Below are 24,984 nucleotides of genomic sequence, written 5' to 3'. Positions count from 1 at the left end.
TTTGTTTAAGTTTGTTTACTTTAAAAGGGGATTTTTGTCTTCTTTCTGCATGTTTACCATCTTTTTTGTCCTACTGGACTGGCATGTCAGCATGGGGGATGTTTTGCTGTAAGCTTGAAATGTGTGTCCAAAATATGTTAGATTTTAACACAAGTGATTTCATATTTCCAACATGAAAATTTTAACTATGGACTTGCCCTGACAGCTGTCTTTATGAGGGTGTAGATTAAAGTAAAACCTCTTTTACCTTAAGGAGAATTTGAGACAAGATCACCAAGTCTATTCTCTGATTTGTGACAGAGAAAAACACGGTACAGAATAAAAACATATTTTTCAGCCCAAACTAGGCATGCAATGGAAAGCTGCATTTGATTTGTTTTGAATTTACAAGTGTGACATTATCACAGTCAAGAGAGCCCAAATGTGGAACAGGACTGCATATGCCTTTATGCCTCTGGGTAACATGATTCTAAGTATATACTCTAAAACTATTTTAGATGTATCTGGACAGATATATATAGATAAAAATTAAAATATATTTCAACTTGTACCCCTAGGCAGCTTGTCCAGTTTTCTTCCCACAACAGGCATTTGGAGATTTCTCTGGACTCTGGTTAACCAGCCAAAATTAGTTGGTCCATGCAGCAGGTAGCTCAACAGCAGCAGAGTGGAGCCTGTGCTGAAGTGATCCACAGAGATGTGAGTGCACTGATCTGCCCAAGATGCTACTTACTTTCAGTAAACTTTAAACAATAGCTGGAAATCTGCTATATAAAAGAAGATTTCACAAAATATACATACAAACAGTGCTTTGGGATTGGATCCAATATCCACTGCTACAAAATGCAGTAGGAGGAGAAGAAAGCTAGGACAAAAGAGAAGAAGCATTTTCAAATAGTAAAATGGGTATGTATTTTTTTTCTGTTTCTTCACCTGTTGACCACAGCCTGGTTAGCTGATGTATCATGAACAGCACAAAGCTAATACAGCATTACAACTTCTGGATTTCGACAGCTGAGTGAAATCATGTCCTTTATGACCCTCTGGATACAGCCCAAAAGCTTCTTCAGTGTTGTCTTGCAAACACTTATTGCCAGCTGATTATTTTCTTGCTGCTATAAGATGGCAGGTAGATATGTAGAGGCGAAGGAAGGCATTGTGATCCACAGTCAGTCCAGCGAAGTGATAATCTTTCAAGCCACTTTGCACACTGCTTTTATAAAAGCACATACACTTACAGACATAGCAATATATTTCCTAGATTCAAATACCAGGCCACAGATAAACCTTAAATTGTTATGAACAAAATGTTTCTTAGCTTATAGAAATCAAAAATATATTTATGACAGACTCATAGAACGGTTTGGGTTGAAAGAGACTTTAAAGACCATACCATTCCACCCCCTCTGCAATAAGCAAGGATACCTTTCACAGTCCCAGAGTGCTGCAACCCCACCCAGCCTGGCCTTGAACACTTCCAGGGACTGGGCAGCCATAGTTCTTCTGAGCAACATGCTGCAGTACCTCAGCACCCTCACAGGAAAGAATGTCTTCCTCATATCTCATCAAAACCTACCCTCTGTCAGCTCAAAGCCTTTACCCTGGTTCTATGACAAAAGTTATTGTCAAAAGTTATGTCAGTTTCTGAAAAGACGACTCATTTTTTTAATATTGCTGTTGTGATTGAGGTTAGATAATCAATATTTTGATCATTCTAGTTAGAAGAAAACTCAATCCTTATTCAGGACCCTTTTCCTAAGGAGCTGGAGCCTTGACATGACTACATCCCAGTCTGCATAGGCACCTTCCAGGTGACGTGTCACTTCTGAACGGGGTGGGTAGCTCTGGCGACCATGAAGCACACGCCAGTTATCAAATGTCAGTATGTCTCCTGTAAAGAGATTGCACAAATGTTAGAGCTGATTCCTTCAAAAAAATACAGAGGTAGATTCGTATCAACAGTTAGCGAGCAATAATTTTAAGTAGCCCAGCTGGAGATACACAGCAACAACACAGTAATTTTAACTTTCTCAACCAGAGAGGCCAGTTCTCTTTTGACATCTCTTTCATTTCTTGTATAATGAAGAGTTAAAAACCAGGGTGGTAGAGGAGGAGTCCATAGTGAGAAAATCAAGCCTTGAGGAGAATGCAAATCCATAGAGGTGAAATAAATAAAATATTTGAAAACCACTAGGGTACATTTTATTTGACCAGTCTAGTACTATTTGTACTATACACATACATACTATCCCTGTTAAGAGAATTTCATGAGAACAAAGTGAAAACACTGAAAGTTAGGAAATCGCATAATTAATGCTAGAATACCAATTGAATTTTTCTCCCTTGTGTGTCACCATTATGGTAAATCTTGAATTAAATAAACTCACAGGCTTTCTTATCTCCTCATTCCCTCTACCATCATTTGCGTTAATCAACAAAATGGATGCCATTAATGTAATGTAAGGCACTTTGTTTTTACATTAATGTGATTGTACACATTATTTTATTGTGTATTTCTAATGGAGAGAGATTAATTTCCTCACAGACATTTTAGACACAAGTACCATAGTATATGAGGCAGTCAGATACAAAGATGAATTTACTTCTGTAGTATCTCTTGAGAGATTCATATATGTATTGAAATGCTGAGGAATGAAAGAACAGAGATTAAGGCCACACATGATATCACACATAGCATTGCCAGTCTATGGTGCTATTGATACCTCCATTTCCAATACGCTTTGTAGCATAAAACGCTGTTTTGTATTTAGTTTAAAGGTACATTTGACTAATCTATAGGTAGACTATTCTCCCCTACCACTTTTTTCTTCTTTATAGTGTAACAAAGGCAAAATAAATCTACGAGATGGAGGTAAGAAAGCAGTATGAAATAAAATAGATGATAGAAAGACTTGAAGTTCCTCTGAGTACTAGTGCTAGCAGTGTTCAAGTATTTTGACTGTCAGGAAAAAACATGTGAAAAATTGTTGTGAGGAGAAGCAGCTTACTGACCTGGTTTCATCTTGAAAGTAAGCTTGTGTTCTACACTGTTCAATAAATCATTAAATTCCTTTAGAGCTGCATAAAATGGCCTCACTTTTTCAGCTGGTATATCAAACACTGTGTCTCTTGTTGCATTATTAAAATTGATGCGAATTGCTTGGCCTCTGGAATCCGTGCTATAAAACAAAGAAAAGGGGAAAAAATAAAGGAAAAAAGAAAAAGGAATGTATTCTGTTGCTACTGAAACAGTTCAAGATGATTAAACAATAACTGAATTCTCCTGCTAGAGTATCTGTATGTTTCTATAGTAAAATTCAGATTGATATTGGATTGGATTTTGCTAATTAATACTAACTTAAAAACGGAAACCCAGGAGAAATTGTAGACATTGAATTTGTTCAAAGATCTATATTATACACTCTTTAATTGTAATCTTTTTTTAATAAATCATATTTTTTAAAATCAGAAAATAATAAGGAAATTTGCATTTCATCTTCTGATAGTATATAATTTTTAATTTAAATATTTCAAATCACGACCTCTCCTTGGCATGATATATACATGTACATTGGCTGGCATTTGGCTGTTTGCTAACCTGTGCATGTGCCTAGGAGTTATCTAATTACCACCACTTCTTCTTTGTGTGTGGCAAAACCAACTGAGTGGCACAATGCACAGAAAAAGTCACACATTCCACCAAAAAAAACAGACTAAAGATCCCAATCAACCAACGAACTCCACCCAAACCTAGAACCACAGACCAAGTTAAACTAGTGTTTTCCCACAAGGTGGCAGGAGCAGACCTTCTCCTACCAACACATCATCCACCAGATGACAGGGATTTTCTTTTCAGGTGTTGTTGAAAATACTCACTCTATAATCCTTTGTTTACAGTGCACAGCAAAATCACAGTAATCCACCCCAACATCAGTATAGTCTACAGCAGTAGAGGACAGGATCTGATATGCCTCAGGATTTTGTTTCTTCAGCTTGTTGGACACATGAAATCCATCTACAACTTCACTTTCACCTCCTGCAGCTGTTTGCTTTATACAATGAAGGAACTGAACCTGGAATGAATTAACAGCTCTTTAAAAAATAGTTGGCTTGCATATTTAACAGTTTATTAGTATCAATTCTCTCACATCTGTGGTTCTTTTATTCTGGTTGTTGTTTGGTTGTTTTTTTTTTCCCAAGTGACAGACTGAGCTCTCATTTACTGCAGCTTCACAACACTCTGCCACCAGTATCACAAAGCCAGAAAATTAAAAGAGCGTGTTCATAAATCCATCCCATTGGGATATCTTCTAATGCTTACAACCTGTGAGTCAGTGGCAAAGAGGTCTTGCTTCTTTGCTTTGAGTCACTCTTCCTCTTCCTACTACTTTCCAGTTCTATGGAATGATGTGAATTATACTTTGATATGACAAGAACTGGATGAAAACATATTTTCTGTGGTTGTCCAGCTGTACAGAATGGCCCTGATTTTTTGTGTGTTATGAAAGGGCAAACAAGTATTTATCTTGCACCAATTCACAGAAAACAGACTATACCATCTTAATCGCATTTCTTTCTCCGTTCCCCTCCCGAGCTGAAGAGATGAGTCCTAAAATGTCACAACCTGACTACAGCATTTAGACACCTAACTTTTGTGAAATAATGCGAACAGTATTCAAAGCATATAAAGGACTCAAAAGTTTTCTCATATGGTAATATTTTCAATACTTTGTGAACTTAATTTTAAAATTATGGGATATATGGGAGACGTGCTGAATTTACATCATACTGTACAAATTGCACACCATGTGTATATAGATCAGCATATGCAGATTAATATATTGATATTTTTACATTGCTCTTTCAAGACAAAAGTCTTAGCCACTGATCACCAACCATATTTCACACTACAGGAACATTTCCCTTTCCCTTTTTATGGAGTAAAAAGTCAGTAAATTCAACTTACCCCAGGTGGATGCTGCAGAACAGGGTAATCAGTGTGAAAACAGAGTCTCTCAGTTGTATAAGCTACATTGTTAGCATCTGCTTTGTCTTGCACTTGCCAAGTTGGTCTTTGTAATGAAAGGGAAAAGAGAAAACATGTTAGAACATCCAGCATGCCAGACAGTACACATTGAAACTGTGAAATCACAGTACAACAGTCACTTCATCTTTGGACATGAAAATATTGCAACATTATAATGAAATAAGGATTTAGCAGTGTCCCTCCACACCATCAGAGGCTTATTTCAGCAGTCCTAGATAAAACTTCAGTGTGTCAAGGGACATCTGGCACCTGGGCAGTACCTAGAAGAAGGATGGCTTTCTAGTGGCGGCAAAGGCCAGCTGAAGACACAAACCAAGAGGCTTCTGGCAGTAAAAATCATCCTAGATGCTTCAGAAATAAGTGAACAGAAGCTGGCTCATTTCTTTTCATCAACCTTTCACTTTCCCTCTACCACATGGAGCACATTATCAATGAAATGCAGAACTTGTAAAGGCCATGTAACTTTCCCCAGAAGTTATTTTTAAGGCTTCATAATCTTAGAAAATATACAGTATCCTTTACCAGGGGATCTTTCCTGTAAGTTGAAAATTTGGTTTCTGGAGAAAAATGTCTTGATGAAAGATATTGAAACTTCTCCCCTTTCTATGACACCCTTGTTGAGAACTAGCTCTGTTTATTTTATTACATAGTTTCTCTCTTGGAATTTGGCACAATTCAGTAAAAAAGATTTCTGACAACTGCAGTGAAAAAAGTAAGTCACAGCTAGGACATGAATACTTCATGTTGCTGCACAGACAAAATGTGTTTTGAGTGACACACCATGCAGGAGAATTTGAGACCCAGAACCACAGGGTTTATTTACACAAAGTTCACATGATTGAAGACAATCCTTAGCAGATGCATGGATCTGCTAAGATGCATCTGTTATAGATCCAGATGTTTGTCTGGAAAAGTGTAATTTACCATACAGAGATGGTATAATTGCGTGCACATAAGGGACCAAAAAGAAATTATGAAACTCATTTTCCCTTGTGGAATACTATAGAGAAAATATGTTCCAGATGGTGTGAGCCTAGTTTTACTTCTTAATAACAGCTTTAAAAAAATAGGATAAAGAACATGCAGATAAAATTATTTTTATATAGTATATAAATGTTTTTGGTCTAGGAATGGTATTTAGTATAGAAATTAAGCAAAATGCTAAAATTAGATTTCTGCAATTTCCAGAGGGAAAACTCTCTTGAGTGTTTGCAAATGTGTTTAACTGCCTAGGAGAAATAGTTTTTGTTATTTGGTAGAGCACATATTCATCAGTACATTACTTGAGTAACAGCACATATTCATCATCACATGACCTCAGTACTCAAGTATGATCATTTCAACCACACTTCCACAGTTTGACAGCCAAAAAATAGCCCCTTTTTATATTTCCTGTAATTAGTGCTGAAGGCAGCTAGATTTGCTCCATCTTTAATTTAATAGGCTATGGTGTCACTTGATGGATCTAAAACAATTTAACACATTTTAACTGTCTTATACAAAATATATAAAATTGCTGGAGTGATAACACTTTATGGAATCATCAGAAGCTTTTGTAAAAGCAATCATTGCTTTTGTACTGTCAGGATTTGCAAGGGAAGCACTCCCCAGGAGCTCTCTTTCCACACAGGGAGCTTTGGGCAAAGCCCAAGTTACTGACTTGAAGTCAAAGAGGCTAATGGGGAGCTCAGCATTGAATATGGAAAAATCAGCCTTACTTTGTCTAAGTCTCAACTGAGCTGAAGCATCAACTTGGCCATGTTGGGTGCACAGGTAGTAAGGTTATGTCAGAGGACTCTGGGACCTTAAGGAGAGCAAAATGGGTTGGAATGGTTTGTGGTTTAATAATTAGGGTCAGATTTCAAAGCCCATTGTTCAGGTTGTTTGATAGAGTAGGAAGATTGGCACCAAACAGGTGTAACAATTTTTTTGCATTAGATAGCAATATGGGCTCAGTCTTCACCAGTAGAAAACCAGGCTGTTACCTCCTTAGTCCTGCCAAAGGGCAGCCCTAGGAACTGAAGCCACATTTGAATCATTTGGTCTTACACTTCATTAAAAGTCTATGTCTTATACATATGAGACTTGGGACACGTGTCCTTCTCTTGCTGATGAAGACCTCCAGGTGATACTGATGGATTGGCTGTTTGCATGGCAGTGCTGCAGCCCCCAAGGAAGGCCTTGACACCACACCAAGCACTGAACAAGGCTTCAGAACAGAGGAACACAAGGTCTAGGGCGTGAGAAGTTGGAGAAACGAATTGCGGTATGACTGGAGACTTCATTAATCCAGTTGGGTTTCCACAATGGAAAGAAAAAGGTTAAATTAAAAATGTGGAAACTCTTGATGTTGTTATATGGCTGATAGAGAGAATGTTTCCACTTTTTACAGTAATGACATTTTAGGGAGGTCACACCGAGCAGACACCTAGACAAGAAGAAAGGCTTTCTTCTTGCATGCGTTAGAATTATATTCATTGCTGCTACATTTCAGTTTAAAACTCATGGCTCTGTTGAGGTAATGTTTAATTTGGCAAGTTTGCCAATTCCAAGTTTATCCTTTTGTAGGCCATGTATTTGGCTCCCAGTGAAACACCAGGGAAATAATAACCCAGAGTTATTATTTTATTACCGTTGCAAAAGCCACTCCAGAATTGGATGCCAGTAAGAACTGAACTTCTGTTTCAGAGATGAAAATTATGATAAGTATTAGCTAGAAACATTTCTTCTTAGTTAGATGGAGGTCACTGATTCAGCTCAGCAAAATGAGAGTTGCCATCATGCTTTGTCTGTTCTTTTAGTAGGTGCTTGCAGAGCTAGAGCTTCAGGTTGCCAGTTCTTGGCATCAAAAGGATAATTTACAAGAGCTGCTTGTGCTCCCTCAAGCCGCACTCTGCTTGTTGGGATTGGCTATGGCTTTCCAGAGCATATTCTGTAGAAAGCAGGCAAATGGGTACTCAGCCCATCTTCTTGGTGATGTGGGCCACAATACCATCATCTAAGTCTGGCCTATATCTACAACTCAAAATCAGACTAAAAAAAAAGTTTCAGAACAGATTACTTCCTCTGTTCAGAATGGGACTAGATTAGGGATTTATGGTTTTGTTTCATGGCATAGATAAGTAAGTCTATCTCATTGTTATCCTATATTCAACAACATTTGTTTTCAGGAACTTTTCCTTCTCTCAGCAGTTTGTGTTATTTCTGCTCTTCCCTTCATACCCTACCTGTAACAGCAAAGCAATTATCTTTTACAGTATATGAACTTGATGCCAAATTTTCTAATATATAGAGAAAAAAACATACACCTTGCTTTAACATATAAATCCACAGAAGAGAAATAACAAGCTTAGATTAAGAACATTAGAGGTGATTACAACACTGCCAAAACAAAAATTTTATAAAACAAACTCACCCATAAAATGTGAGACGCAGGAACCCAATCCTGTTGCCCAGCCTAATCAATTCTCCCTGCCTTGTAGCAGCTCCCGTCAGTAGAACAATTCCTACTTTCTTTAGGGTGCACAACCACTTGTATGCACTTTCATCATTGCTCATGATTTCTTCAAAAGGTATTTTGGTAAGCTGAAGGTCTGAGCCCCAGTACTGACGTTCTGAAAGGGAAGAAATAGAGAAACAAGTTCTTAGCTGTTTTAGCATCAAAACTCAGGATATGATCAAAGCAGGAAGTTAGTGGTATTTCTATGGATTTGTGAATATTCCTCAATCCTGCAAACCATCTCAAATGGGGTCCCTGATTTTGCACCCATGACAAGCAAACTAATGATTAAATTCAGCAAGACACTGTAGTATCAGAATTTTAGGTCAGAAATTGAATGAAAGGACATTTTGAAAGGAATATTTTTTGCTAAAAGTGCATCAGAAATGTGTATATTCATTTTTCTGTCCGTACTGATGAGCCACAAGAGCGAAAATTTGAAAATATGACTGCTTTGAAGGTTTCTTGTCAAGGGAGAAAAACCAAGGAGCACCCTGAGACATCTCTCATAGGTCAACCCAAGGGCTTACTTGACTTGAGACACATCACTTGGGACCATGATGGTGCTACCTAGGTTCAACCAATTAGCCTGCTTGAGGTCAAATTCATAAATTTGGACAATGCTGGGGTCAAACACTTAGCCTATAGGGGTCACTTGAGGTCAGACTCATTGGTTGGGACTGTGCTGGGATTCCCTGAGTTGAACCAATTAGCCTGTAGGAGTTACTTGAGGTCAAACTCAGGGCTTGGGACCATGCTGGTCCCTGCAGAGCTCTGTGAAGAAGCTTCTCAAAACCCAAGCCAATCGTTTCAGCTTCCCTTGCCTGTGTCCATGAAACACTTTTCACGCCCATTCATTTTCTGCCTCTCTGCTCTGCTGAGACCCCACTTGGAGTACTGCATCCAGCTCTGGAGTCTCCAACACATGAAGGGCATTTGGAGTGCAGCCCCCTGCCCTTATCAGCTTGCCAGCTGGTGCAATAACTCAGGGCATCTCGCCTCTCACATGAGTTTGCTAACTGGTGAAATAACTCCATCAGGACAGCTTGTTTTGAGTTAATGAGTTATTCTGGCACCATGGGATTCCCATTCCTGAGCTGACAATAAACATCTTGCTGTAGAAGCAGATGTGGAAAGATAAGTTGGAACTGACAAACACCCCACTTCACAAACTATAAAAGCTACACCATACATTCACAAAGCAGAAGTCTTCTGCACATCCCCTGCAAATGTGTGGTGTCTTCTCCCCAAAGTTTGGAATGCCTGCTTTGTGGTTGCTCTTTGAGGGGTGAGTGAAAGGACTCGGTACACTGTTGACAATTCAGTGGTAAGTTACTGACTCCTGGTGAAATATCCTGGTGATTATGACTCTCCAGGCTCTCTCATACCAACTTTGGGTCTTACATGTTTCAGACTTTTTGTGGGCTATGAACAATGGAACATGTCAGCTTTCAGACTGAGGAAATGAGGTGTGAGCTGCTTGTTTGATCTGAAAAGTTGTGCTGACAGCAGATACCAAAGACCACTTGGACAGATAAATGGGCTTTTTGAAGGTACTGTAACACACGGAAAGAGATGTGGGGTAATTACTTTTTCTCCTGTATACAAGACCTATTTCAGATACTCCCCAATTTAAGACTGCCTGCCTTCTTGTTCATTTCTCCCTTAGTAATATCTTCTAAATTCTTCAGTTTACTGGCTTGTGTATGCACAAACATACACACGTTCAAAGATAGCACACAGTAATGGGTAAAAAGGACAAAGATGTTAATTCTTACCTTTTTTTTTTGCATAAAGTTAGCGTTGATTCTAGCTTTTTGCAAAACTTGAAACATTACTGGTTTAAGTCAAGCATTATCTTAAATATTGAATCAGGGCTTTTATTTTTACAGCAAAGACACATTTGTTTTTTCTTGCTATTATATATTTAATCTGAAGCTAAGAACAGTGAATCTGAAGTTTAGAACAGTGTACTATAAAGCATGAAAAGATTTTATCTAGAATAATTGTTTTGCTTAGATAACAACTACCTTACTTGGTATTTTAACTAATATTCAGATAACTTGCCCAATCATCAGTCACAGAGATCACACACTAGAAATGAGACCACATCAACATTTGTAAAATTATGCAGGTGGCATCACTTATAAAACACCTGTATCTCTATTTATTCCTCTTCAATGGACAGACCAATAAAAACTATAAACTCCAAGGAGCTTTCAGAATTGAGAACTCTGGGTAATTTTACCTTGTGCCTGAAGGACATACTATTGTTCAAACAAATGTGAAGGCCAGGCTTGGATGTATTTTTCACCTCTTTCTAGATATAGGTAGGAAGCACAAAATACAATGTACTCACAAAAAAAAACAAACCCTGAACTCAGACATTACAGAGTTAGGGTAAGGGTTCTTCTTTTATCTGGCTAAGAGTAGTTAGAGATGAAGGGTCCAAGAATCAGAACACATGCCCAGATATGAGCTATCCACAAAGAGCATCTTTTATGGTCTACCTGTGTTTCAGAGAAACAGCAGTATGATTCAACAAGCTGTTGAATTTTGTAACATGTTCACAAAATAAAAAAGCACAAATCTTGAGGAGACATATCTCACATCATTAAATTCCTTTTTGACACCACTCCATGGTCAGTTACTCACTTCTCCACTGTGTTTAACTTAATATACATATTTTCACACATTTAAAAGACTGTGAAAAAATAAAATATTAATGTCTTCCCTTTATTAGAAGTTAAGAAATTAAAATAGACTTAAGTATGTTGCACGCTGTATAAGTATGCTAAGAATATCTTTTGAAAGACAGAGCAGGTGAATAACCATGTGACAACTAACACAACATTTTTAAGTTTCATCTTTCCCATCCTAATTTTCTTACTGACTTGCTAATAAATATTTTCCTAATTTTCCAGAAACAACAAGTAGAATTTCAAGGAATATATCAACAGATTTTTCTTCACTTTGGAAAATAAATACATGCACCTGGAATTGAACTGCACCTCCAGGAGTCCCAGGCTTCCAAGGGCACATGGAGTGAAGTGTCCTCTTGTTCAAGTTTCCAATGCCTATTGCTCTTGCTAGAAGTTTCACCTGATTTGGGATGACACTTCTGCAGCAGGGCATGGCCCGTGGTGTTGGGTTTTCAGGTGGGTTTGGCTTTGGTTACAGACCTGTGCTTTGTCACAGCACTGCAGAACAGCACACACGCAGCATGCCAGCCTGGGACTGTCTTGGACTTTGGCATGACAAACCTGTCAACCCCTCCAGCTGGCCTGTGGAACCACCACCCTCCATCTGCACCCAACCAGACCTGCAGCACTGGCGACTGTCATCTGGCCTCACATCCAAACAGCTATGGAGCCAAAGCGAGGCAAAAGCTAAATTCAACATGTTTCTCATATCACTTAACTTAAAGAGAAATAATTTTTCTGGGAATTTAGCCTTTGCCAGACTCTGAAATGTGTTTGGGAATAATACTATAACACTGCCTGCTGACTGAAGAGATCTTTAACCTCTACCATACTGCTACAATGTGGAAATTGCAAAGTGTCAAGGAAACTGAACTCTGCCCTGATAGTCCCAAAACAGCTAATAAAGCTGAAGAGCTTTTTTTTGTTTAATGTTTCATCACTTTGCATTTTAAAAACACCAAGAAACAAACAAACATAGTCCCCAAACACCAACAAAACAAAAAAGATAGAGAGTAAACATGGTTCAATCCTGCCTTGCAAGGCTATAAACTCTTTCACTTTGCTCATATAAACTCCCTTCCAGTGACAAGTGTAGTCAGCATCCTTAATGGTTTAGATTTATCTCTCTTTTTAAAGGTGCAAGCTGGTACACAAATGCATATAAATCCTACCTCAAATTTCAGAGAAGAAAGGCTTCAATTTCCAGCCCTTCAGTGACATGCTGATGCAGTCAAGAGCTTGGCCTTTGAGCTACTGCAGGAGCAGCCTTTCCCCCTTCACATTGCCTACAGTACATTTGTACTCTGTAATGACACCATGGTAAATACACTAGAAGTTGAAACCTTACATATAGCTCCAAGTGGTGATATGAATGTGACCACGACATTTAATACTAAATATCCCAAAGAAAATTATTAATTTTAGCAAAGAATTTCCTGCAGAATTTTTAATCTTTTTGCTTTACATATTAGGAGTTGTGGGTTTTTTTCAGAGAGCTCTTAGAGCTTAATTTAAATACACTAGTGCCAATTTTGTTCCTTCTAGTAGCTGCAGTAGTTCTGAGGTCTAATTTCTATCACTTATGTCTGATATACACATGAACTGCTTTTAAACAATTCATATTTGCACAAAAAACAGTGAAGGAATTCTCCTGACTGGTCCCAGAGAGCATCACAGCCAGGCGAGCACAAGAGCAATAGCTGAGAGACAAGTCATAGGTCTGTGCTAAAAGAAGCAGCATTTACACCTTAGCTCCAAATGAAAATGCTCCGTGTTGTCCAGTACTTACAGTTTGATAGATTACCAGGTCCATAATTAATTGGAAAAGGACAGAAAAGCAAAACTCGGAGAATGGAAAAAAGATCTTGTAGTATGCAGATAGTTACATTCTTCCATTTAAAAGTGTTTTTTTTAAAAACACTGCCTGAAAGGCTTAGAAAACTGTGTGCTCCCCATGGCATGTTATTCTTCCACATAGCAAACAACAGGAACTTTCTACCCATTTGTATTCACAAAATCTCCTCAGCCTGAAAATCTGTCAAGGAGCTGCACTGAACGGCACAGGGACTGTACTCTTTGGCAGTATTTCCTGGTGGTAACTGACCCCACTCAAGTGCTTCATTGTTTTATTGTGTCATCATAGATTTCTTCCCACTGCTAAGGCAGCAAATACAGCTTCCATTGTACTATAGTAGAAGTATTTGAACATATGCTCTGAAAGCTGAAGGGGTAAGAAAGATAAGAATGAGTCGTCAGTGTCTGGACAGCTTTAGGTCTCACTCACACAGCACAGCAGCAGTTGCCAAATTAAAAATCTTTATGCTTGCAAATCAGAGAATCAACTAGGTTGGGAAAGACCTTTGTGTTCATCAAGCCCAGCCTATGAGCTAGCACCACCTTGACAACTAAACCATGGCACTGAGCGCCACATCCAGCCTTTCTTAAACACCTCCAGCACGGTGATTCCACCACCTCCCTGGGCCGCCCATTCCAATGCCCAACCTCCCTTTCTGTGAAGAAATTCTTCCTGACGCCCAACCTGGACCTTCTTCAGTCTGTGTCCTCCTGTTCTGTCACTGGTTGTCTGGGAGCCCGACCCTCACCGGGCTACAACCTCCTTTGAGGGAGCTGTGCAGAGTGGTGAGGTCACCCTGAGCCCCTTTTCTCCAGGCTCCACAGCTGAGCTGCTCTTCAGAGGACTTGTGCTCCAAGCCCTTCATCAGCCTTGTTGCCCTTCTCTGGCCATGCTCCAACATCTCAATGTCCTTCTTAAAGTGAGGGCCCAGGACTGGACACAGCACTCGAGGTGCTGCCCAACCAGTGTCGAGCACAGGGGAGCAGTGACCTCCCTGCTCCTGCTGGCCACACTATTCCTGATCCAGGCCAGGTGCCACTGGCCTTCTTGGTCACCTGGCTACACTGCCAGCTCACGTTCAGTGTGCCACCAGTCAGCAACCCCAGGTCCCTTTCTGCCTGGCTGTTGTCCTGTCACTGTCCCCAGCCTGCAGCACTGCAGGGGTTGATGTGCTGCAGGACCTGGCAACTGGTTTTGTTAAACCTCACCTTGCTGGATTCAGCCCATCTATCCAACGTGTCCAGGCCTCTCTGCAAATGTAACTGAACAACTCATACAGGATAAAAACAAGTCTTATAGAATAAGTCTTAAGTGGTTTTCCAAATTGGAAGAATGAGACTCTTTTAAAAGAATTGATGCCTCTTTCAATAATTTCAGAACAGTAATCTGGGGGAAAAAGAAAAAACAAAAATCCCATTTCTTGATCATACCAGGTTAGTCCTAACTCCATTGCAGTTTGCATAAAATGAGAAGATGCCCTTTATTCAGAACCTGCAGATGGTGTGCATGCATCAACACCTGGAATTATCCAGCATTCACTACACCACTTGGGACAATGCTGATCAAATCTTCTGGAGTAATATAAGGAAGTCTAGACACCACTAGAGTAAATTACTTCATATAAAATTATTTTGCCTACAGCAAGTATTTTAATGTTTGTTGAAAGCCAAGTGTATTTTTGCTGTATTGTGAGTTATGTATATGGCAGCCTAACTCATCATTAAGCCCTTATTAGTTATTACTGAAGTATAAATTCAAATGACCAAACTTTTTAAATAAAAAACTACTTTTAATTTCACCCTCCTAAAATTATCATCCCTCAGAACCTAGCAGAGAAACTGAAAACAGCATGTTAACATGATGCTGTTAACATCCTGATTCAAACTTTTATGGTGCAGGATATAAACATCCAGTATCATATTATCACGTTTTAAAGAAATATCATCATTTGAAACCTTTAAACTGCTGTTTAAACCTTAACCTAACCTATGGTTAAAAATATTAGGTACCACTACAGATTAGCTTTGCAGAATCTTCTCTTTCACCCAACAGGAAAATCTGATTGTGATGTTATCTAAATTCCACCCCCATCCCTTGAACCCCACCAGCCCCATCCTGTTGTTGGAATGCCAGCATGTTGGAAAATGAGTCTCAGCTAGCACAATGGAGTTAGATGCTGGATACTGCCTTACTCAGTGTCTCTCACAAGCACCCTCTACTACCCCCAGCATCTGAATTACAGACATGGTAAATCATTCCTGTGACATCTGCTGCGTAGAACTCAAGTAAACAGAAAGAAAAAAGAGTATCTTTGAGACACCACAGCTGTAGAAGTAGAATATGGCTATTTGGCTGTTCTTTTGGGAGCATCTTAGAAGCTGGGCTGAAATGAGCCTTGATATGCACAAATAACAGATTATGATTTTGCGTATTGCATGGATAGGCTCTGGCAATGTTTTAAAAACAGAAATCTTGACATACTGCCATAGAGCTATTTATAGTCACTTCATCACGCACTGAAAATCTGACCTAGTCGTCTTTTTGGGCTTGACACAATGTCTGACAGCTACATTTTTAAGTCAGAAACTATGATGGAAAAACAATTTTTTTAAAAGCAGCACTAAAAGCAAATAACCACTTGCAAAAGAAAAAAAAAAAACAAACAGCCACAGCTGTGAATGTCAGCAGTGAAGGTTAACCTTTAACTACAGCAGTCTGGCAAGCTTGCATTTCTCTTTGTTGAATCAGCATGCAGGGCTGGCATTTCATACCACTCTCTGTAACATTATACTGCTGGGGCATGGTTAGCTACTTAAGGGCATGTAATTTGCACTGCCCATCTCCACTCACCACAAGGAAGTGTGTTCTAAACTTACCAAAATATACAACAAAAACAGATCTTAAACAGCCAGCAAGCAAACTCACAGCCTTTTTTTTGCAACTGAAACCTGGGAAAAACTGCAAGGTGTCAATCATAACGAGCCAGGCCTTGTCTGAGAGCATGAGGAAGAGATGAAAAACACCACTAAAAAAAAGCCAGTTAATTGATGTAACATTTATACACTTTATTTCTTCAGACTGACCAGGTGAAACAGAATTTGAAAAAGCATTACCCAAAGAATGAAACAGATCTTTCATGTATATTTTTACCTGGATGGCTCCAATGAAGAAGAGCAGTGGCAGAGCAGAGAACTGGCTTCCAAAACATGCATTGTATTTAGATGCCAAGGGTAACCACTGTGCAAATGCATGCATGTGAAGGCAAATCACAGCCAGTTAAGACTTCATAATAGGTGAAAAGCATAGCATTACATCTCAAATATTGAAATCTCAGTAATTAATACCTTTGCCAATGAACACAACCCGAGATCTAGATTATTTTGTCTGGGTATTAATTAAAGCAATTTACGATGACCCCTTTGAAGACTACAAAATATCCTGCTAACTTTCATAGGCTATTCATTTTCACAAATAAAAGTGCCTGCCATCTGAAAAATCAAGTCTAGTTTCCCTGAATGAGGTTTGTATCTTCACTATATTCACTCTGAAAGCATGCCAAACTCTTCAAAATAGTAAACACAACTGTTTATTTTTGCCAAAAGTGGTTAGAAACTTTTGTATTACCAGGGGAAAATAGTTCCATTCTGAACTATGAAGAGTCTATTACCGCATCCACTGCAATGAATGGAGATATTTCTTATCTTTTAAACCAGTAACGTCCTATTTTAACAGATACTTTCTTAACACTGAACACAGACACACAGCTTTCTGCAACAGCAGATCTCACAGGAACACTGTCAAGAGCAATCGCAGATATTTTGCAAGCTTTCACACTTTCATGCTCAGTCTGAAATGCTGTCAAAGTAATGATGATATGCATCATGCCAAAACTTGTGGGTTTAGAATTATTCACTTTAAAGGGTAAGTGATTTGTACAGGGTAAATGTTACAAAGGCAGTTGTACAAAATACCTCGTGATCAAAAGACAGTCTACTGCTAAAATACGCACAGGAAGCAAAGCAAACACAACCTGAACTTCAGCACTACACACTGCCATGCTACACAGTTACTTTTTAACGAGAAGGCCATGAAAAAGGGGGAAAATATTTCAGTTGTAACTCCCTTGCAATTCAAATAATCTTTCTTTTTATAAAAATTTAAATAGTTTAAATAGCACTCACACACTTGCATAGTCAAGACCACTGGTCATCCATGGCTTATTTATGAGACCTATTAACACTTTCTGAAAAGACAAAGCTTTTAGGAAAGTGAGTGCAGCCCAATTAGTTGTACTTTTCTCAGGCAGAGCAGGTAGAAGAGGGAAAAGATAACCATGGGTCCCTGTCACACATGCACAGCCTGGTACTGGGCACCAAGGGCTGCTGCCACGGCTTCAGCTGTGTGTGCCCGGTCCCCACACAGGCACCTCTAGCCAGGACTGTCAGTGTCAAACCCCTTGCATTTGGTCACAAGCATGGCAGACATGGATTTAATTCCTACCTGGTAAAAATAAATCTGCTCGCATGACAGCTCTGGCTTCTTCAGAGAAGCATCGTTTTTTCAACCACTCAGCTTCATATTCACTTGTGTGCTCATCAGGCCATGTAATAGAGATCTTTCAACACAAAGGAAAAGGTGAGTTTAAAAAAAATCTTTGAAAAATATCATCTAGAATAACAAAACCCCTTAGAAACAGCAGAAATTGTAATACTTAGATCAATAATATCAGAGTTAAACTTTCCCTGAAGCATGACCGCAAACAAGTAATGAAAACCCAGCTGAAACACCATTCAAATTCTGACACTTTCTATAAATGTTCATTTTTATTTCAACTCATGACCTAATTGGCTGGTTTGTATGGACTGTTTCCACTGTGGGAGCTGCACTTAACAGAAAGAAGGGAATTGTAAAAACTGGCACGTATCACTGGGGAGTACACTTCACCCCAGCTCAGAAGAGAGAAAATTTCTTGCAAAACACTGACAGGTCAAGAGAAAAGAAAAAGAACAAGACAGACAAGGACCTTGTGCTAGGAGAGAAATCCATCTCCTAGACTTTTGAATTCTTCCCTCTACCAAATAAATTTTTAAAAAGAGTTGGGTTTTTCAATTCCTGAAAAACACATGGATAGAAAACATATGGGTTTGCTTGTCATGAACTGAAAGAGCTCAGTCCAGCACCGACCCTCAGCTCAATTTTTAAGGTGGATGAATATGTATCAATTCCCAATTCACATGGCTCTGCTCATTCACATGATGATAAAACACTATCAATATCATTTTTAGCATTAGTGCTGTGCTTTTATCAGTTTCTGAGTATAAGTGGAAGCAGACAATTCCTAACTTGCCTGATCAAGTAATGAATTTACATTGCATTCATTTTGTCTACAATCAACTTGGGAGCCCAGAATTCCTCACCAGAGACCCTCGTCCTGTGGCTGAGGTACTCACACGTGAGTCAGCCTCTGCAAACTGCCCCTGCAGCAAGGCTGCCCCATCTGACCAGGGCTGACTGCTGCATATTCAATATGTTTAAAACATCTTTAGGTATAAAACAAAGGAAACCAGTTTGCCAAAGGAGCCACGTACTACTTCTAATAAAACATTAAAAAATCTAAATAATATACCAGGATTTTATATATCAGGAAAAATTCAAATTCATAAGTAGGGCATAAGCTCCTATCCTCTCTTGCTTGATAACCTTCCATTTTCAGGAAGAAATGCTACTGTAGATAAGTAGACAGGGACACAGACATTAGTGCAGTCCTGATTATTGGATTCAACTTTGGTTTGAGTGTTCATTCAAGACAAAGGTTATTTTGCATTGAAAGTTTGCTAATAAAGCTGATATTCTCATTATGGATTAAAGTCATCATCATCATCTTGCCATTTGTTTTTCAAATTTTCAAGCCATTTAGTTAAAGAAAAAAAAGAGAGGAAAAAGAGTAAGTGTGATTAAATGTGCAAGAAATGTCTGTATTTTCAACAACTAGTGACGAAGAAGCATAGGGCACAATTTTTAAAAGCATTATTATATGACAAAAGCTGAAGCTTGGGTTTATGCAGCCTCTGCATAACATCCATACAGTTAAGTTTCACGTGAAGGTGGAAAGATGTGAAATCTCCAAACTGCGATTCTTCCTGAAAGCTTTGCAAGGTAAGGTTTCCAAACAAGCAAACGGTGATTAGAGCGCAACTCGGAATTGTCTCGCATTTAGATTAATGAGCATTGTTAGACAAGTTTCACGAGAAGGCGAACGATGGTTTGCTTCAAATACCTTTTTGCTGCCTGCCAGGGCAACCTGCTTCGCCACGATGTCGACATCCAGGTGGTCGAGGAGCAGCCGGCGCGCTCCGGCGGAGGGCAGGAAGCAGAGGGGGCACTGGCAGCTGTCCCGCAGCCAGACGCAGGGGTAGCTGCTCTCGCTGCCGTCCTCCCAGTGCACGCAGACGAAGCGGCCCCCGCCCGCAGCGCGCACCCCGCGCACGGCCGCGCTCATGCCGAGCGCTCCCAGCCCCGCTGCCGGCGCCGCCGCCCTCCGGGCTCCGCAGCCAAAACGTCACGGGGAGACGTCAGGGGGAAACTCCTGAAACCGTCCGCCGTTCGTTCTCTTAGATTTTCAAGCCACTTAGAGAATAAAGAGAGGGAAAAGTTGAGTTGCCATTAAACGTGCAAGAAATGTCTGTATTTTCAACAACTAGGAGAAGCATATGGCAGAGTTTTAAAAAGCATTATTATGTTATATATTGGGTTCTGTAGCAAAAAGATCAGAAGGAACTGTTGTGGTGCACCAGTTGCTCTCTTGCAATGGGTGATTGGGAATTTGCACAGAATAGTTTTATATTGCACTGTGTAGCTTATGTTACATCATGTGGTTTGTTACCCCTTTTCCCTATCACATGGTCTTTCCCTCACCTGTCCCGGTACCACCTGGTGGTCTCTCCCCTGGGTTACCCCTCCCCTCGCCACTCCTTGCAGGCTGTGGACCTCTCCCTCTGTCCCCATCCCAGGGGTTATAAAAGCTCCCTGCCAGCAGGGAACTCTCTCTTTTATCCCATGGGTTTGCCCACCTGATGTGTGTCTTGGAATAAAGGACAACGTTTCCCACGTGGAGGAGAGCGCTTCTCTAATCTTTTACCATCGTCTATGAAGTATCGTGTGGGCAAGGGCCCATAGGTAGCCAGAGTGGACCCCAACAGCCCAGGAAACACGATTCTTCAGGGAACTCCATCCCGGGCTCCTAAAACACCACCAAGAGCAGCTTATTACTGAAGAAGTAAGTACAGCAAAAGGACAGTGTTACAATGATTCTCCCTTACCTTCCAACTACCTAGACTTCAGGAACAGTCATTATATGTTGCTTACAGAGGGTATACTCAGACACAGCTATTCAAAAATCCCTCCAATCTGATCCATCATCTTGGCTGTCTTTTGTTGCTACACCCTCTGACCAGAGATGGTGCAACAGCCCTGAACCCTCCTCTCCCCGTGGCTGGGGTAAGGGTGTGTGCAAACCCGGCCCCAGCACATGAGTCTGGGGGCTACAGCCTCCCCCACCCCGAACACAGCCAGAGCACATTTTCAGGACTGGGTCTGGCTTTCTTGTGGATACCTTCTTCTTCCCAGGCCTTGTTTACTTCTCCCTGGCCCTGACATAACTGGACAATAGTGTCACTGTTATCTCATGCTCCCTTAGGCCGCTTAACTCCCCAATCCAAAGTTCCAATCAGGAGGCATATTCAGGAAGGGGTGGGCTTTGGTGGTCACAGTTTCATTATGCAGTTTTGCCAGAAAGGGCAACAAGTCCTTCATCACAATGTTTGAGCCCTTAGCCATAACATTTCAGTCTCTCACAGAAAGACACACCAAAACCAATTCCACAAACCAAAAGCCAGAGCTACTACTAACCATGTTCAAAACCTAAAGCATGAAAGTACCTACACCATAACCCCTGCTGTGGATACTGTGGAATAGAAAATGCAGAATCCACCTCCCTGCAAGGAAAAGCTTTGTAAACAGCAACAGCAGCCGAGTTCTGTGAGAGTTCCTCTCTCCTTTCACAGCCAGACCATTTTCTATAGATACACTCTTTTATTTAAAGCCAGCTGCATACTGTACTGCAGAACGATGGTCTATCCAGATCCTAGAATGAGAAAAGCTCTGGTCTAATATTTTTTCTTATTCAGAAAAATTCAGGGGATGCTCCCTGAATCAGTAAGTCATTACGTACATATTTTAATGACTTCATCAATGTCAGTTAGTGCACATTTATTAAGAATCTTCTCTTTTTGTTCTTAAGCTAGAGGGCAACATATTGATGCTACCAGGACAAAAGTCTCACCAGCTGTCTTTGTGCACAGAAAAAATGTCCTGAGCTTCAGTATTTTCACTCACAAAGGCCTTCTGGAGTTATCAGATGGTTTTTCAATATTTTTTTTTTGCTGCAGTTTAGAACTAGGCCACACAGGACCCTTGGGTCTCCATTTGTTTTTATTTCATTTGATTGAGTATAGCAAAGCAGAATACTGTGGTTTTTTTCTTTCTTGTGTTTATGGATAGCAGTCCCACTGGAACCCAGTAATTACTAATCCTCACCTGCAATGCAGCACAGCTAGTTTTGTGTATACAGACTTAAACACCTTTTATCCAAAACTGTGTTTATATCTAGATTAAATAGAATTTATTTTCTACAAATGTGAATATAAATACACATATGTCTATATATATATACACACATATATATGTGTGTGTGTATTTCTACCATACTGCAATTTCTTTTGAACTGTAAAAATATTGCAAGACTGGCTGCAGTGTCCTTCTGAGATTTTTTGGATGAAGTTTTATTATGTATGGCTGAAAAGTTGTGTTATGCTTTAGGGTTAAAAAAAATAAAAATTCAACATGCCACAAACTTTTGCTACCTCATTTCTGGATAGTTTTCTGCTCAAGGTTAGCAGTTTACCTGACGGTAACGAGTCACATTGCTTGACCCCTGGACAATGCTGAATTGTCCAGCGCAAGGCATGGTACTCGCATCCACATGAACTGAGGCACCTGAGCAACAGAAATGGTCAGATCAAATTATTCCACTTATCTTTCAATGTGTAAGGAATTGTAGAACAAAGCACTCTTCCCAGAACCAACCACCCAGTTCCTTTGGGGACAGGGATGCTTTTCTCTGTGTACTAAATCTAGCAGGCACTCCTGTAGCTATCTGCTCAAGAAAAGACCATGAGAACCAGCACTTGCTTTAGATGTTTAAGGCCATCAGGAAGCTCCTCCAGCTTACTAAATAGGGGAAGCAGGAAAAATCCAGAGGTCTGGATATACATATGAAACCCCTAAGTATTTAATTTCAAAGTTTCTCCATAATGTATTTCATACTCTCATTACATTCATCTATCCAGTAGTCCACACACTGCTTTTGTACACAAATTTCTCATTTTGTCTAAGTGGATTGCCAAATAATTTTATTGTTATTCACATGCTTAGTATTTAACCTAAGCAAAGGCTCTTCTTTAGCAAGGCAGTTCTAGCTACCTAGATTTTGTATATAGATATTCTATAAATATTTTTTTTCAAAATGCCAAAACAAGGGACTGGAAAATATATTAAACCTTTATTTTCTGAATGTCTCAAAGGGAAGATTCATCACTAAGTCTGAAGCCCTATGTGAAGCTTGCCAGATTTAAAGGGCTTCTAGACAGCTCCTATTTTATCATATAATTAAGAAATCTAAACTTGCTTCTAAGAGACTCCTAATACACTAGTGGTAATAGAATTTTTTTTTTTTTTTTGTGGCAGGACACTGAGGTGTGTTCATTGTCTTGCTATTACAAATGTCACTTAACTGGTATTTGTTCATCTGGTCATAGGTAACTTGGTCATGCAAAATGCATGTGGAGGAGGGGTTGCACATGGGCCACTTGCAGGAGGCTACTAAGATAAGATGGGAGAAAACAAGTCTAGTTTTTCTTCCCTACACACAGCACCAGACCAGAAGCTTCTCCTTTCAGGAGGATTTTTTCTGGTATGCATGAGTGGAATGGTAAGAGTATTCTGGGTTAAGTTCTGCACAGAGGCCACCCAGCACATCTTCACTGGTCTATTCAATAAAGCATTTCACAACAACTCAATTTGTCACCAGTGCTCAAGTTTCCTAGGTGGGACCTGTGTGCCAGGTAATGGTCAGGCACACAGTCCCCTCTTTCTCAGCTGCACCATGCAAAACACAACATTTAGTTTCTCTGACTGCCCCTGGCCTAATGGCAGTGAGGACACAAAAGAATCAGGTATAGAAGCCCTAACTCCATCAGCAGTGCAGTAGTGGAAAATAGGAAATCAGATATTTGGTACTGGGAGTGGCACCTATTGTCTATGCAGAAACAATGCCTATAAATTGCTTCTTAAAGGACAGTTTGGTCCTGTTTCCAAGCAATATTAATTTCTCCCATTAGGGTACTTTGGCAAAATGCACAATAAGAGTTAGGGCCAAAAGAACATTTTCCATCCAGGGACTGCAGCATGATCTGCAATACACCCCTTTGATTTCAGAAAGCAGAAGATTATGGTTCATGCTATGCCCCATGTGCACTACCTTGTCCTGTGAGTTTATATAAAGAAGTTAAATAGATTATTAGAAGTGGCAAATGATACTGTTTAAGTATTAAACAGCACATCCATCAATGATGGGTTTGAAGTCCAACAGTCAGGAATCACCTCGACAGAACGAGCAGTAGAAGAGTGACACAAAGAGGAAAATTCTTCTTGGTGGGATTGGCTTACTTCACGGTTACCAAATTGGAGACTGCTACAAAACACTTTTATGGCAGTCATTGTAATCATTGTAGTGTGTGTACCTGCCTGTATTATGATTCAATGTTATAACTGTTGTAACACTTTGTGCTGGAAAATGAAGCATTGAGACTTGCCTAAAAGAGACATAGTCTCAAGAAAACGGGGGACTGGACAGCTTGACAGACAATAGATATTTTCAGATCCCCTTGAGGTTGCTAAATAGAGCTTAAAGACTAATTAGCAGAATAGATACAAGAAAGTAAAAGTAGACACAAAGGATGCTAAACATAGTGGCAACCAGTAGATAAGCAGATAATGAAGAATATGGTGGCTTTTGTGGCAAAGCCATCTAAAAAGAAGAAACAGTGTATGCCCTGAGAGAAGTTCAAGGTGAGGTCATCTGCAACACTGGGGACACTCAGTGAGTACGACCACCAGAGACCCTTAGACAACCCTGTAGGACCACAAAAGGACTCCCAGTAAGAGGCAGATGCATACAAATTAGTTCCAGGAAAAGTGATGTTTGTGTGTTAGCTAGGAAATATACTTATTAATTAAGATGTACGATCACGGTGGAACAAATAACTTGTAAAGTTTCATGACACTTAATGAGGGAAATATTTTCTGAGTGTGTTCAGCATGCTGAGAATAAAGAATTCCTACTTTCTAATGCTTCAAATTGTGTCAGAAAGTTTGTTTTCTGGCTGAAATCACCCCTGGTATCACTCTTGCCTAAATACGTGTCTAGTGCCTTTGGTTGCAAGGCTAGACTACATCACCTTGTATTCTGGTGTCACAGCCTATGTCACAGTCCAGACAGCCAGGATACACAAAGTACCATGATACGGTATCAGAAGGCTTTAAGCATCCCCCAAATAGAGTAATACCATACCTCTTCAGAAGGCTGCAGGCATCTGCCCATCTTGTTCTTTAATCCAGCTTTTTATACTCTTCGTCTTGCATGCAGTGCCCCTGTGTGCCCTCTGCTCCCTGTGGGGTTGGGCAGCACCCCTGGGCACCCCATGGCTCCTCACCTTCAATAGCATTCACCTGTGCTGCACCCACTGGGGATGAGGCTCGGCCC

At 39.9% G+C, this 24,984-nt stretch overlaps 1 protein-coding gene across 1 annotated transcript; it reads right to left on the bottom strand.

Moving 5' to 3' along the window:
• Positions 1-20,343, bottom strand: BBOX1 (gamma-butyrobetaine hydroxylase 1). The gene is made up of 8 exons (XM_064426074.1): positions 20,174-20,343; positions 19,381-19,730; positions 17,604-17,718; positions 8,463-8,661; positions 4,967-5,072; positions 3,877-4,073; positions 3,013-3,179; positions 1-1,891 (listed from the first exon to the last, which is right to left on the bottom strand). Exons 2-8 carry the CDS (start codon positions 19,600-19,602, stop codon positions 1,731-1,733), a joined length of 1,167 nt encoding a protein of 388 aa, XP_064282144.1. The 5' UTR covers positions 19,603-19,730; positions 20,174-20,343; the 3' UTR covers positions 1-1,730.
• Between the last annotated feature and the right edge of the window lie 4,641 nt (positions 20,344-24,984).

The sequence above is a fragment of the Passer domesticus genome, chromosome 6 (assembly GCF_036417665.1).
Source record: "Passer domesticus isolate bPasDom1 chromosome 6, bPasDom1.hap1, whole genome shotgun sequence".
NCBI classification, from domain to species: domain Eukaryota; kingdom Metazoa; phylum Chordata; class Aves; order Passeriformes; family Passeridae; genus Passer; species Passer domesticus.
This window is presented reverse-complemented; position numbering and strand designations above follow the sequence as displayed.

Excerpts from the sequence above, each read along its gene's own strand:
- BBOX1 (XM_064426074.1), bottom strand. The coding sequence starts at position 19,602 with ATGAGCGCGGCCGTGCGCGGGGTGCGCGCTGCGGGCGGGGGCCGCTTC. Across the intron at positions 4,074-4,966 it reads TTCTGCAGCATCCACCTGGG|GTTCAGTTCCTTCATTGTAT; the intron begins GTAAGTTGAATT and ends AATTCATTCCAG. Across the intron at positions 3,180-3,876 it reads TGTAAACAAAGGATTATAGA|CACGGATTCCAGAGGCCAAG; the intron begins GTGAGTATTTTC and ends TTTGTTTTATAG.